The sequence below is a fragment of the Gastrolobium bilobum genome, unplaced genomic scaffold (assembly GCF_033153095.1).
Source record: "Gastrolobium bilobum isolate Gb01-03AN ecotype WA unplaced genomic scaffold, APGP_CSIRO_Gbil_v1 utg30084, whole genome shotgun sequence".
Lineage (NCBI taxonomy): Eukaryota > Viridiplantae > Streptophyta > Magnoliopsida > Fabales > Fabaceae > Gastrolobium > Gastrolobium bilobum.
Window position 1 is genome coordinate 54,703 of NW_026898071.1, and position 16,536 is coordinate 71,238.

Genomic DNA, 16,536 nt, shown 5'->3' on the forward strand with positions numbered 1-16,536 from the left:
TTGGATTCATCGTTCTATTTCTGATTCGATTACAAAATCCATAATCTGGATCGAAAATGCACGAGACGTTTGGCTAGATTTACAGGAATGTTTCTCCCAATCTGATGTATTTAGAATATCAGATTTACAAGAAGAATTTTATAAACTTCATCAAGGTTCTAATTCGATAACTGAGTTTTTCACTCAATTGAAGACTCTCTGGGACGAATTGGAGAGTCTCAAACCGCTACCTGTGTGCACATGCACCACTCCTTGCACCTGTGGAGCTCTTCGCAAGATGCGAACCTATCGAGAACAAGATCATGTGATCAGATTCTTGAAAGGACTGAATGAGCAATATGCTCAAGTCCGTTCCCAAATCATGTTGCTGGATCCTTTGCCAAATGTAAACAAGGCATTTTCCATGGTAATACAACAAGAGCGACAGTTCAAGCAGGAAATTCATGTTAATGATTCTGCAAATGCACACGCATTCAATGTTGTTCGTGATAACAATTCTATTCGTGAAAATAATTCTATTCGTGACAACAATTCTGTTTTAATGAATCATGGTGGATTCAATAGTGGTGGAAGGACCTTTAGAGGTTGTGGCAGAGCCCAAGGCTATGGAGGAAGAAATTCAAGTTCTAACAGATTGTGTACTCATTGTGGTAGGTTCAACCATACAGTTGATACGTGCTTTCATGTTCATGGTTTTCCTCCAGGTTTTCGCACAAGAGGAAATGGTCAGCATGCAACCAATTTAACAGTTCAACAAAATACAGGTCAATTTGAATCTGAGAACAATACCTCTCAATCAAATGTGACACTCACTCAGAATCAATACCAGCAGATGATGAATCTTCTGCAAAACAACAATTCAAGTCAGCCAGCACATGCAACACATATGGTGAATTCAGCCAGAGTGTCCAATGTCAATACACCTTCTCATGATGATGTCTCAGGTGTGCAATGGGTGGTTGATACAGGTGCAACCGATCATATGTCTTATGTTAAGTCTCAATTTCTGTTCCTAATTGACATTCAACCTGTTTCCATCACATTGCCAAATGGTTCACAAATCACTGCTCACCAATCTGGGACAGTAACCATGTCACCCAATTTAACACTTTCTAATGTCCTATATACTCCTGAGCTTCATGTTAATCTCATCTCAGTAACTAAACTTTGTGCTTCCCTTAACTGTACTTTGACATTTCTTAGTGAATCTTGTATCATTAAACAGATGCATTCCCAAGTGATGATTAGACTGTTGAGCTAAGATATGGCTTATATGTGATTGTCAACAAAGTAGTGAATGCCAGAAACAAAGAAGATACCAGAAAAACAAGATGCAATGTCTCAGCAAATAAAAGTGATGCACTACTGTGGCATCAAAGATTGGGCCATGCCTCAGAAGAAGTTTTATGTCTCATGTCTTTCCAATTTCCTTTTATACCTTCTGTTCCTGTAAACCCTTGTGATGCTTGCCATTTGGCTAAGCAAAGACGATTACCATATTATCCCAGTGTTAATAAAAGTAACAAAATTTTTGAGCTCCTTCATGCTGACATTTGGGGTCCTTATTCAGTAGCATCTATTCATGGCCATAAGTATTTTCTTACATTGGTAGATGACCTTTCTCGTTTCACATGGATTATTTTGATGAAGAACAAATCAGAAACAAGAACACATTTGCAACATTTCATTGCTTTCATTGAAAATCAGTTTCAAACCACTTTAAAGGTGTTGCGTAGTGATAATGGCCAAGAATTTCTTATGAATGATTTCTATCTCAAAAAGGGAATTGTTCATCAAAGGAGCTGTGTAGAATGTCCCCAAAAAAATGGAGTGGTTGAGCGCAAGCATCAACACATCCTAAACACTGCCAGAGCCCTTTTCTTCCATGCAAATTTACCAAGTAACCTCTGGACCTATGCTGTCACACATGCCATCCATGTTATAAACAGAACCTGCAACCTAAACCTCGATAACAAGTCACCACATGAACACCTATATGGCAGTCCTCCAGTTTTAACTCATTTAAAGGTGTTTGGATGTTTATGTTAAGCATCCACCTTACATACAGGTCAAACAAAATTCTCACCCAGAGCCAGAAAAACAATATTCCTTGGATACAAACATGGCACTAAAGGATATCTCCTATATGACCTACATTCTCATGCTCTATTTGTATCCAGAAATGTAGTGTTTTATGAGCACACTTTTCCTTTTCATAACACCACCTTTGCACACAACCACTCAACCAGAATTTCCCCAGGTCCCACCAATATATGAATATACTGAAATTTCTTCCACCCCCACAAATAACCCATCACAAATATCATTTCCTATACCTGAACCTCCTTCCACCCCTGCCACTACAAATTCCTCTGTTCCATCAACTGATACTCATGAAGTCACATCAGTTCCTCCATTCAATGACAGCAATGGAGTCACAGTCGCTCCTCCAGCACTTCGAAGATCTTCTAGGCAAAAGGCCTTACCACACTACTTATTTGACTATCATCATAGCCTCTCTACAGCTCAGTGCATCATATCACACTCAGGTATGTCATCTACAAGCCCCTATCCTTTTTCTGATGTCTTATCGTATGCATCTTGTTCACCATCATACAAATCCTTTTGTCTTAATTCCTGCATTCATACTGAGCCTCACACTTATAACCAAGCCACAAAATCTGATCATTGGATATAAGCCATGAATTCTGAATTACAAGCACTTGCCCAAAATCATACATAGAGTCTAGTTGATCTTCCACATGGAAAAAGACCTATCGGTTGCAAGTGGGTTTATCGAATTAAGTACAAATCAGACGGATCTATTGAGCGTTATAAGGCTCGCCTTGTTGCAAAAGGCTTTACTCAATTGGAAGGAGTAGATTATCTAGATACCTTCTCTCCAGTAGCTAAATTGACATCCATTCGCACACTACTGGCTATTGCTGCAGTCAAGGGTTGGCATTTAGAACAATTAGATGTGAACAATGCCTTTTTGCATGGTGACCTCCATGAAGATGTTTACATGGAGTTACCCCAAGGTATTTCCTGTGATCGTCCACATCAAGTTTGTAAGCTTCACAAATCCATTTATGGCTTGAAGCAAGCAAGCCGTCAATGGCATTCTAAGCTCACATCAGCACTCCACTCCATTGGCTATACACAAACTCATGCTGATCATGCAATGTTTACTCTCCAAAATGTTACTTCATTCACAGTGCTACTAATCTATGTAGATGACATAGTACTTTCTGGAAACAACATGGACGAAATTCAATGAGTTAAAAGTTTCCGTGATAATAAATTCAAAATCAAAGATCTTGGCACTCTTAGATTCTTTCTAGGACTCGAGGTTGCTCGTTCTAGCACTGGAATTCATTTGAATCAATGCAAATATGCGTTAGATATATTATCTGATGAAGGTATGCTTGCTGCAAAACCTCTCAATACACCAATGGAATCTACTGCAAGACTTAGTCGGGAATCAGGTGTCCCATTATCTGATGCTTCACCCTACAGAATACTAGTTGGCAGATTGCTTTATCTAACTACAACTCGTCCTGATCTTAGCTTTGCTGTTCAACAGCTTAGCCAATTTGTCTCCAATCCCTTGGATTCTCATCTTGCTGCTGCCAAACGAGTGTTACGATATCTCAAAGGGGCACCATCTACAGGCCTCTTCTTTTCTTCAAAATCTGACTTATCAGTATCTGGTTTTGTTGACTCTAACTGGGCAAGTTGTCAGGATACCCGTAAATCTATTAATGGATTTTGTATTCTAATTGGTGGTTCTCTTGTATCATGGAAATCTAACAAACAATCCACCATTTCAAGATCTTCTTCAGAGGCAGAATACAGAGCTCTTGCAAGTATTTCCTGTGAGCTACAATGGCTTAAATTTCTTTTTCAAGATCTTAAGATCCCATGGACACGCCCAACCTCAGTATTTTGTGATAACAGATCAACAATATATTTGGCCAAAAATCCCACGTTTCATGAGCGATCGAAACATATTGACATTGATTGTCATGTCACTAGAGAGAAAATACAACCAGGCCTTCTCCATTTGCTTCCCATCTCCACATTTCATCAACTAGCAGATGTATTCACCAAACCACTTTCCTTTGCTTCATTCTCTGCTATTCTCCTCAAGCGGGGGTTGCTAAACATCCACCGTCCAGCTTGCCGGGGGGGGGGGGGTATCACACCTATCAAAGGTCCCACATGTATCCCAAGCTTACTCTGATCATGAACCAAGAAGTGCTACTAACCATGACAGAAACAGAATTAGTTAGTTTTCTGTTTCAAGGTTTGTTTAAGTTAGTTAGACGTTAACTAACGATTAGTTAACGTAGTTCCTTCTGTAACACACTTCATATAAATTCATACTTAGCACTTGTAATGACTTAGTTTTTCATTATTCAATACAATGAGTTTTATCAGATTTGTTATTTAAAGTTGCATTATTTTCTTTATTTAAAAAAAACCCTAAAGTGAGTTAAGTCTTATGTTTTTCCATTTTTCGCATCTAAATTTTAAATTCTCTAACCGATTTATCTCGCTCTCTACCTATTCAATCAATTTTTACCTAAAAAAATTATTTAACTATGTTAAGTGTATTATTGATATTAAAGCACTTTCATTTATTTATTTTTATAAACCTGAAGATATCTTCATTCAACTTTTTTCCGCCACTTTGTCTTTAGAGTACGGCCCCAAAATTTACTTTCTTATTAGAACAACGGATACATTGAACTTTGATAGCAGAGAAAAGATAAGGCTAATTCCTCCTAAAAAAGAGAGACAAACTTTTGAAAGCTCAGTTGTCAATTGAACTACCATTGGGGTTTAGTACTTTCATTTATTTATATTGAATAAATTATTTTCTTTAAATTATGTTAGTTTAAATCACATGGTTTGATCTAAAAAATTCTAATAAATATTTTTTTTTAAAATTAATTAGGCTGACCCACCAACATAGTAGGTTAAACCATGCCTCCCCTTTGTTTCAAATTAAATCGAATCGGGTGAAGTGAGAGTTGATTGACTCACATTATCAGCTCTTCCCTAACTTTCACTTCTCCCCATTAAATTTTTTTGCAGATTAAGACAGGACACAACACATTGGATTCGGAGGAAAAAAAACAAAAGTAAGCTATCATGTGACTTTGATCTTCTGCTCGCATCATTAAATAACTTTTTTAGCTGTATATTAATATTTTTTTGTAACTTTTTTTCAATTTTTTTTTACAAACTAAAACTATAGAGATAATTTATATTGTTATACGCATATTCTAAATAAAATATTATAAGAAATAATGTACAAATGATACTCAATTTTTAAATATTTTTAATAAATTAAAATCTTTGTAAACCTTAAATTAATTTTGCAATTAATTATAAAGTTAAAAGTAATTCTTATTATTTATATTCAATTCAATTTCACGTACTGAATTTTATTGATCCGGGGAATTCTCAACCGTCAATTAATTTGGCGGTGTATTGAAGAAAAAGAACCAAAATTTCTTCGATACGCTTTAATGTCTGATAAATTATTTATATTTATTTTTATAATGATATCATTTTGCGTCAAAAAATTAAAAAATTAAAATGAGAAAAATAATTATAATTTTGAACTAAATTATAATTATAAAATATCTTGATTTTTGTTTAAAACGACGTCATTTTAAACTCAATATAGATAACTTATTTACGTTGATGGTAAAAAAACAAACTCTTTATTAAATAGGGATTTTTTTCTCATTTTAATCCTTTTTTCTAGTATGGATGTAGGTACTCCTTCTTATGTGCGAACAAGCTCTGGGGAAAAAAAAAATGTTGTATATGTGTTGCACACCGACCCATTTCAATACATTCTAACACGCGATTAATATTTTTTGATACGCGATCAATGCTCCAATATGCTTCTTATGAAGTTGACATTTTTCGACACACGATCAATGTTTTCTACACATTTTTTATCTATATTTTATTTTATTTTTATCTTTTTGACTAAACATGAAAAATTAATTCATAAATCAAATATTTTCTATTATGAAGTTTGACTTAAAAATGAGTAAGGCATAAAAAATTATTTTTTCTTTATATATATGATACGAAATTTGAATATTTGATTGATTATATGACTTATTATGAGCTGCTATGTGTATCAAATTTAAACTATATTATATATATTAAAAATATTACTTAATATCAAAATGTGTCTTAATGTGCCAAAATCTAACATTTTTTAGAATTAATGTGTCGGCGTGTCATATTGTGTCGTGTCCTATATCGATATTGGTGCAATCATGGTAGCTAAAATATCAATTTATTATTATGATTTTATATTTTTATATTTTTTTATCAAAACAATTTTATCAATATTTTAAAGACTTTTATATTTTTAATTTTTTTACATTACAATTTTTTGTTCCTTTTTTATTTTACGTAAAATTTGGATTTTAATTACTTTGATGCAACATAGGATATTCCCACCATGCCAAAGGTTTCTTTTAAAAAAAAAACAAAAAACAAAAACATGCACGGGACCACCGGACGTGCCACTAACTGGTAACTGCAGAGCCATGTAATGGGGACCATTTACCTAAGATGTCCATTCAGATAAAGAAAAGTTAAGAATTTTTCTTAAGAATAAGTTGATAATAAAATAATATATATCAACTTTTAATTAAAAAATAACATTATAAATATTTAATTTTTTTGTTATTTATAAAAATAATATTTTAAATGATAATAATGTTATTTTTAAAAAATTGTAACATATATATTTAATTTATACAAATCTTAAATATTGAAAAAATAATACATATATTATATTTAAAACAATACCAAAATCATTTAGAAATTCCCCAAGTTTTATGCTTCGGAGTTCGGATGGACATGACATGCACCTCACTCTGGTCTGCTGTATACATCTAAGCCACACATGAATCTATGGCTTGGTAGCATTATTTATTTGGTTTATGTAGCTTTTTACTCAGTTTTATTTATGAAATAATGTTTTATATAATATGAAATAATTTTATTTTATATATATAAATACAAAAATTACTCTTATATAACTTTTTCTTCTACAAACTCTTAAATAATTGTGTCACCTTTTTCTTTTATTTTTCAGGTAGTGGAGCCCACAAATTTGTCTTTATGACATGAGATAATTTATCTTTTTTAACATGAGATTAATAAAATTCATATAAATAATAGATGAGATTCATTTTTATTTTTCTCTAGTTGCTTTTTAGTGGGTTCTATACAATTTTTTTTTTTGTATTACATGTACATCGTTCATAAGAAACGTATTGCGCTTTATTTATGGGTTTTATATGGCGTAGGAAAAGTAATTGTGTAATGTTATAGTGATTTATTTTAGGTGTCATAATTTTTTTTTTCTTCAATGGGTCCTATAAAATATTATGTGTATAGAAAAATTTGTTATATCATATTAAATGATAAATGCAAATACCTTTATTTATTCAGTACAATACAATCCCAATAAAGGACAACAGATTCAGACAAATATTTCACTAATGCCTATAAAACCAGCTTCTTTAATATTTCCAAGCAAAGCACATACTCATCCGAAACTCTCTCACACAACACACACACAGAGAATGCCACCCTCTTACTGTGTGACGGAGAGGAAACCCTGTGTGGGATGGGTTGAGAAATATTTCCAAGACTGTCTTTGCGATCTGAGAGATAACATCTCGTTCAGTTTGGGGCTCATCAGTCTTATATTTTGGGGTGTAGCAGAAATTCCTCAGATAATCACTATTTTTCACACCAAGTCCAGCCATGGAGTGTCCCTTGCTTTTCTCCTTGCTTGGGTCGCCGGGTTTGTCAACTCTTTTCTTTTCTTTTTCTTTTTCTTTTTCTTTTCATTCATTTTATGAAAGAACATAATCAACTTTAGGATTAGGTTCACTAAACGAGACACTAATTAGCAGCTTAATTGTTGGTTTCGGTTTGTTTAAAAATATTTTTCATTTTAATGCAGTGACATATTCAACCTTCTGGGTTGCATTCTGGAACCAGCTACGGTTAGTGACTCGAAACCATATGCTGCTGCACTGTAATATTTGTTTGGTTGCAGGGTGGTGGGCCAGGGAGAGAAAGCCCTGACATGCAATTGGGCGGTTTTCTTCTCTTATGTTATCATTACCCTCTGTATTACTCCACTAAGTTTTCTTTATATTATTAGTTCATTTATTGTGGACTTACTTTCTTCTCGTTTTGTTAACTTTTTTTTTTTTTGGATGGATTGATGGATATGCAGTTGCCTACCCAGTATTACACAGCTCTGGTAATTAATTACAAACGTCAATTTTTTCTTCATCTTATTCCTTTTACCTTATATGTCGTTTATTTTCTTTAGTTGTCCCAGAATTCATTTCTTAACAAATAATAGGAGCTCAGCTCGTCGCGTGAAAGTACTTGTTTGATTATCTCTATATTATTTTTAAGAAGGATTTAAAGTTTATATCCTCAACCCCCGAATAGAATTATCCTCTCATAAAAGATATATGTGATTTATAAAAAAATAAAATAAAAAAATCCACATTTTTTTTTTTTTTTGATAATATTAAGGGGCGAAGCCCCAAACAAAAACAAACAAACAACCAGAAACAAAAAATAACTATCCAGGGTCTATACCCCTACAAGAGGAGATTCCCTGAAGATCGTGATCAAATAACTGAGCAAGGTGAAACGGCATAACTCTATGACTCCAGAATCCAGTATCTTTGTGAAGAGCAGACTTGGCTAACCAATCAGCACAGGAATTAGCTTCCCTTGGAATATGAGAAAGCGTTATCTCCCAATCCTGACCGATGAGTGCTTGTATCTTAGCCACTATACGAGGCTGACAAGCTGCATTGCAATCAGCAAGCAAAGAGAATACTTCAGAAGCATCTCCTTCTAGTTCCACCTTCTTAAATCCCAGTTGCCAAACCAATTCCAGACCTTTTAGAGTTCCCCAAAGCTCCGCCATTAAAGGAGTGCAAGCACCAATATGATACTCAAAGCCTCCCAACCAAGAGCCATCATCAGATCTGATAATCCCACCACAAGCAGCCACCTCAGTATTCCTTTCAACTGCCCCATCAATATTAATCTTCACCCAATTTAACCTTGGAGGTTTCCATAAACTCATACGAGTTGGATGAATGCTAGTAGTAGCCATAGCCTTCCTACCCATGCAGTTACGAACTTCCTCTATATACATAGCAATTATGTGCGTTCCATGGGTTGGATGCTTGAAGTTAGTATCATGGACACTTTTGTTCCTCCATCCCCAAATGAACCAACAAGAGATAAAAAAGACATCACGCCAATCATCTGAATTACTTTGATTCCAGGCTTTTGAGATATTATTTTCAACCCAATCTCTAAGATCCAAGCTGTAGAATAAGCTTTGCCGATTAGCTGAAACCAGAGAATTCCAAACACTTCTAGCATGCTTACAATCTCTTAGAACATGGAGGTTTGTTTCCAACTCACCAGGACATATTTTACAATGACCAGATTCCCCACTCCATCTAGATGTGCGGTCTTTAGTAAGAAGGCGGCCATGCATTATGATCCACATACAAGATTTAACACGTTGAGGCCCATGCCATTTCCATATGGTAGTCCAAGAATTTTTCAACGGCATGAGAGGGAAACCAAACATGTTATAATACGCGGTTTTAACTAAAGAGCAGCCAACCTTTTGATTTCTCCAAATAATGTGGTCAAATTTGAAATTTACACATGATTATGAGCCATTATAATTATTTAATTCTCTTTTAGCGGTAACAATTCAAAGTTCAAACTTCTTAGCGTTTAGATTTTTGAAACAAAAATTGGGTTGAAAACATAGAGAAGGTCCTATAGGTTTCCGAGGTTAAGATTTGGACACGTGTCAATATGATAAATTAAATAATAGTACAAAATATTTCTGTAAGTTAAGATTAAATTTATATAATTGGAGTTTAACTTTGATTAATTTGATAAACTCTTCGTATAAATTTATAAAAAATAAGAACGTACAATTTTTTTTTTCCCGAAAACTATTTTATAAAATATAAAATCACTATAAGAGATTTGTAACTGACTAAAAATTTGAATTTGGCAAACGGTTTAGACTTAATTAATCCCCTATACTCAGCCTTAGTTATGTTTCATTATTATTCTTCTTTTTTTAACTTACGAAAATTGTAAACTTGATCTTATTAGCAGTCATTATTGTGATTAACAGCTTTACACAATCACTACGATCGTATTAATGCTGCAAGTCATGTATTATGACTACATCTCCAGATGGTACAAACATCGTCAGAAGATCATCAACAAAGGGGTACATATTTCCAATTTCTTGGATTCCTTCTAGTAATCAAATTTGAAATTTACACACTTTAATTTGTTCTATTGCTCAAATTAAATATATATGTTTTCCCACAAACAAAAGAATACAATCTCACAACAAATGATGATAGTTCAGTTGACACGTGAATGTGAGCAAGTGAGATAAAAAGATGTGTAGATCCTTTTTGGTATCATCTTTGTAAGAGATTTAAAACTTTAATTCTGGACTCACCTGAATAAGATTGACTCCATTGAAAATACCTGTATTTTATTAAAAAGAAAAAGAAAAAGAAAGAATGCAATCTCACTCTCAACTTCACTCTCTTTTGAAGGAAGGGAATATTTCAATTATAATTTTATCATCTTACAGGCTCTCGAAGAAGAGAAAAAACCATTGAAACCGAAACCAAGTGACGAGTCTGGAATTCCAATACCACATGGTACACTCAAAGCAGCACCTCGACCGGAGTACTACTATATGTAGGCACATATCTTTCCCCCCCATAATTAGTGCAATAATTGTAAACACTAACTTTTTTTAGCAGTGAGATTAGTTTAAATCATAATTATAGCATAAGATCTGAACTATATAAAGTTAATGTTTTTCATTGAATTGATTAAATTATACAGGTCAGCAAGATCATTGGCTGGGAGTGGCACGCCACCCTGGCGTACCTACATGAGAGCTGCAAAAAGTGGGCCTTCAGCCTTGGAATTGAACGATGACTCTTCTTCTGAGGATGAAGCATCTTCAGCTTCCTTTAAAAATTCTGCAACCCAGCCTAGGCCCATTCCACGATCTGTGGCTGTGAGTCTTTCACTTGTTTATACTTCAAACATGCTGCTTGATTATATAATTCTTCCCACTTCTAGGACTTAGACTTTGTATTAATGTCACACAAATACCAACCAAAAAATTGTTATATTCTCTATGTAAAATGAATATATACATTAAGCAGTTCTTAGCTTTTAAATTGAGTACTTGTAAAATGTCCACTTGAATAAAGAAAAACCCTTTGACCCCAAAAGGTATGATTATGGTCTAAATTGTAACAAAAAAAAAGTTATTATGGTTGAAATGACTACATGTTGGGTCCGAGGGAGTTCAGACATTTCATCTCAACTCCAAATCTTAAGACTTTGGACTTATAGGTCATTATACTTATATGATTATCATTTAGCATATTTCTAACCAATGTGAAACTTCATTACTCACTTGAATTCTTATCTGAAAACTATACACACGAATGATCACTTCTAGTACAATTCAATCTTCCACATTTGTGTCCTCACCTCGTTACACTAATACATATGCTACTATTTTTGTCGTATTGCGGGCCGTTTCAGGGAAGTTATGGAACATTAATCGCAGCATCCCTTAACTTGCCCCGGAAGAGTAATGCTTTGAGAGAAGGATACATAGGATTTAATGGAAGAAAGCTCTTGCAGGTACGTAGGACTCATAATTAAGTTGCCAGTGGTACTGGGACCTCACTTAATTCACACTCATCTTTTTCCAAATGTTAATTTGGTTCCTTTGCATAATTGCATTTGCTTGTTGCTTAGTAATTAATGCTCATCACAGGGGCACGAGACACACAGTACAATTGGTCAATGGTTGGGATGGCTCATGGCTGCTATCTATATAGGTGGTAGACTTCCCCAAATATGGTTGAACGTAAGTCTCAAACTTTTTTTTCTTTTTGGTTTTGGACTATTCTTTGTAACTTTGATTATATTTTTATGTGCTTTGTTATTGCTGATTGGTTGTTGTGTCCTCAAATATTGATCAGATTAAAAGAGGTACTGTGGAGGTAATACTCAATCAACCATAAACATTTCTTGCCTTCCAATTATGAATTACATGTGCAAAGAGCCAAAGATTAAATGCTGTTTCTTTTGATTATAATAGGGCTTAAATCCTTTCATGTTCCTATTCGCACTGATCGCTAATGTCACTTACGTGGGAAGGTTCCAATCTCCCTCCCTTGTGCATAAATTTATTTTTCAAATTAAGTAAATTAATTCTAACACTTGTGTTGATGCAGTATTCTTGTACGAACCACGGAATGGGAAAGCATCAAAGCTAATATGCCATGGTTGTTGGATGCCGTAGTTTGCGTGGCACTAGACCTTTTTGTATCCTATATATGCAGTTCTTGATGCACATTATTATTTTGATTGGGGGGATTTCTGTTAACTATATATACTGATCAATGTTTCTTATGTTATAAGACATAATTTTATCTCCTACATATACATAAAAGTGCGTGGGACCCATGTGAAGCTATGTACACAAAAAAGAAAAGAAAAATAAAACATGTTCCCCATATACTTTTATGTATGTAGGAGATAAAATTATTTTCTATAACATGAGAAGCACTAATTCTATATATATATATATATATATATTGAAGAAAGTAGGATTATGACCAAATCCTTAACAATATAAATGACAGATATTATTGCAATACATCTACTATAGATACTTTCGAAGGAGAGAAGCAAGTGATGATAGAGACTACCAAGAAGCGAGAAAAGCAATTGCATCTTGATTTGTGTAGCTGTGCCTTAACCGATTGATGTTAAATTGAAAAATTAATGGGCAGCTTCCTAAAAGTAAGCCATTATTGGGCTTATGTGAACACCCTTGAAGGAGATGGTTGAGAAGGGTGTAACCAAATATTATATATGGATTATATGAAACTAAAACACTGATGTTTAATTGTAGAATTTATGATAGTGACTACTCTGTTGTGTTGATCTAATCACCTTCAAACCACAGATTAGAGCTTTCTTCGAAGTTTATACACCTTCATTACAATTGTTGATGTGGCAAGCAGTGAACTAAACTATGTATGTGAAAGTATATACCCACACTAATTAGTATTATAGATATTCAAACCCAGAATAGATGGATCGCAGAAATAGAAAAGTTTTGTTGGTGTTTGATAATCGTTGATGTGTTAATTTGCTACACATTTGCTCCAAGCATTTTTTACCATTGAAAATTACCTACTGAAAAAGCATAACTTACTCGATCTTATTCATCACAAAATAATATTTCAAAGAGGTAGCCTTGCTGAACCCACCCTATTCATGCATTTTGGAATTGAGAAGATACCATATTCTTGTTTTTTAGAGCTGTAATCAATTTGCAATTTCAAATTTTCATTTAATTTTGGATCATATTATACTTGCGAATGTGAACTTGCCCTCCTAGTAACACTTACTTGACTTTGATTTTCTTTCAAACTAAACTAGCCTCTGTTCACAAGAGCCTTTTAAATTAGTTGAAGCAAAGTTAGTGAAGGGCCCAAAGCCTTAGTCCATAGTTTCCTAAACAGCTATACTCTTAGCCAGTAACTACATCTTTAATAAATCAACAGGCTGTTATTGGGATCTTTCAAGGTGGGAGCCAGGCTTGTCATCCAACATCTAATGTTGGCACGAAATTTTATTATTTGTGTTATATATGGTTGGAGAGAGTTGTTGTTGCGGAGATTTCATTTGGTACTTCTCATCTCTTCTTCAAGGTTAGTGCTTTAGGCACACAGCGGTTAATTTAGGAGCTAGGTGGCTCAATTGAAGATGTATTCTATCCTCTTTTCATGGTAAGTGGATCTTAAACCATGATTTTAGCCTCATCTGGTGATGGTATTCCTGCCAAGCACACGTTGTAAGAAGAAAGATTACTCCAAACAATATTTCGAAAATTAGTTAGATTCTTCAGTTCCACCATGATACAAAGAAAGGCCGGCTGCATAATTTGCCTACTATCTTAGAATATCAGATTATCCTTTATGCCATATTGCACCTAGACTTTCAAGTTCTAATTTCAAGGCATTGTCTACCAAAAGAATCGAAACAACGTAACAATTCTTGACATATGCTCTAATCCAAATAAAGCTTGATGAGAATAGGTAGATGTCAGATATTGCAGCTTCATGAAGGCAAAAGTTCAGTACAGAGATATTTGAATGAGTGCACATACTATCCCAAGCCAGAGCCCCTGGACAAAATATATTAGAAAATGAAAAGGTATGAGATGATTGCAATTTTTGTGAAAATGACAATTGTATTAAACTATGATCTTCTTTTACCTTCCCACCAGTATGCAATACAAAAGCAAATAAGAAAGCTGATAGAATCCCAAGTAGATAGTATGATCCTGGGGCCTATATTGACAAACACACAAATTAGAATGTATGTATGTATTGTATTCAATTGTGTATAGAACTATACAAAAGACCTCTATTTAAAGGGTTAAATGACCTAATGGGCCAAGCCTAAATAACCTACTAGAATAACTGAATAATAAATAATACAATACTATTTAATATTATATTATTTCTAACACTCCCCCCAAGCTGGTGCGTACATATCATAAGCTCCCAGTTTGTTACATATATGATCTATTCGGGGACCTCTCAGAGCCTTGGTGAAAACATCTGCAAGTTGATCACTGGAATTGACAAATGCTGTTTCTATCTCTCCTGATTGAATCTTCTCTCTAACAATGTGACAGTCAATTTCTATATGTTTGGTCCTCTCATGAAAGACTGGGTTAGAGGATATATGCAATGCTGCTTGATTGTCACAAATGAGCTTCATGGGCTGCTGTTCACAGAGATGTAGTTCCTTAAGCAATTATTTTAGCCAGATGAGCTCACATGATGCATTTCCCATTGCCCGATATTCTGCCTCTGCACTTGACCTTGCGACCACAGTTTACTTCTTATTTTTCCAAAAGATCAAGTTTCCTCCAAGGAGAACACAATACCCCGAGGTGGATCGTCTGTCTGAAGGAGAACCTGCCCAGTCAGCATCTGAATAGCTAGATACCTTTGCATTCCCTTTATTTGTGTATAATAAACCTTTTCCTGGTACTCTTTTGATATATCGAAGAATCCTGATAACTGCATTCCAATGGGAGTCACAAGGAGAGTCAAGGAATTGACTTGCCACACTAACTGCAAAAGAGATGTATAGTCTTGTCACAGTAAGATAATTCAACTTTCCAACTAATCGGCGATAACGACCAGGGTCTGTCAATGGCTCCCCCTGTCCAGGTAACAGCTTAACATTAGGATTAGAGGTGGCAAAGTCGGCGGCCCGACCCGCCCCGCCCCACCCTACCCCGCCATCAACCCGCCAAAAATTGAGCCAGCCAGCCTCGTCCCGATTTTGAAAGTGGGCTCAAAAACTTAGTCCGCCCCGCCTCGCTTGGCGGGTTGGCCCGCCAGCCCGAGCCTATTTTACACTGACCCACCTCGGCCCGCCATCAACCCGCCAAAAAATGAGCCTGCCCGCCCTATTTAGCGGGTTGGGCGGGTTGGCCCGCCGAGCTGAGCCCGTTTTGCCGGCTCTAATTAGGATCCATAGGTGTATCAATAGGTTTACATCCCAACATACCAGTCTCATCTAGGATATCCAGTGCATACTTCCTCTGACAAATGGAGATGCCCTGCCTAGACTGTGCCACTTCGATTCCTAAGAAATATCGAAGTCTGCCAAGATCTTTGGTCTGAAATTGATTGAATAACTACTTCTTTAACTGATCAATCCCAACTTGATCGCTGCCAGTAATAATGATGTCATCAACATAGACCAGGAGATAGATGCACTGGCCAGAAGAGCTATGCCTATAGAAGACAGAATGATCGGCTTTACTTCTGGTTAAGCCAAAGGATTGAACTGCTGAACTAAAGCGACTAAACCAAGCCCGAGGGGACTGCTTCAGGCCATATAAAGATTTACGAAGCTTACATACCATTCCAAAATTCTCCCCCTAAGCAACAAAACCTGGTAGTTGCTCCATATATACTTCCTCTTACAAGTCACCATGTAAGAATGCATTTCTGATATCAAGTTGTAGAAGAGGCCATTGATGAATGGCAGCAAGTGCAAGAAATAGGCGAACAGATGCCATCTTGGCAACAGGAGAAAAAGTATCCCCATAGTCAAGACCAAATATCTGAGTGTATCCCTTGGCCACCAAACGAGCTTTGAGGCGATCAACAGTGCCATCAGGACCAATTTTGACAGTGAATACCCATCGTCAACCGACAACTGACTTTCTAGGAGTAGCATGAACAAGATCCCATGTGCCATTGGAGTGAAGTGCTTGCATTTCATCAATCATTGCTTGACGCCAACCCGGAAGAG

General features: G+C 35.3%; 1 protein-coding gene across 1 annotated transcript; it reads left to right on the top strand.

Annotated features, from left to right (window-relative positions):
• The first annotated feature begins 7,601 nt into the window (after nt 1-7,601).
• Nucleotides 7,602-13,287, top strand: LOC133312578 (probable vacuolar amino acid transporter YPQ2). The gene is made up of 12 exons (XM_061513804.1): nt 7,602-7,858; nt 8,021-8,063; nt 8,300-8,326; nt 10,262-10,360; nt 10,739-10,848; nt 10,999-11,176; nt 11,716-11,817; nt 11,954-12,046; nt 12,162-12,182; nt 12,281-12,339; nt 12,417-12,507; nt 12,828-13,287. The coding sequence occupies exons 1-12, from the start codon at nt 7,635-7,637 to the stop codon at nt 12,921-12,923; spliced, it is 1,143 nt and encodes a 380-aa protein (XP_061369788.1). The 5' UTR covers nt 7,602-7,634; the 3' UTR covers nt 12,924-13,287.
• The last annotated feature ends 3,249 nt before the right edge of the window (nt 13,288-16,536 follow it).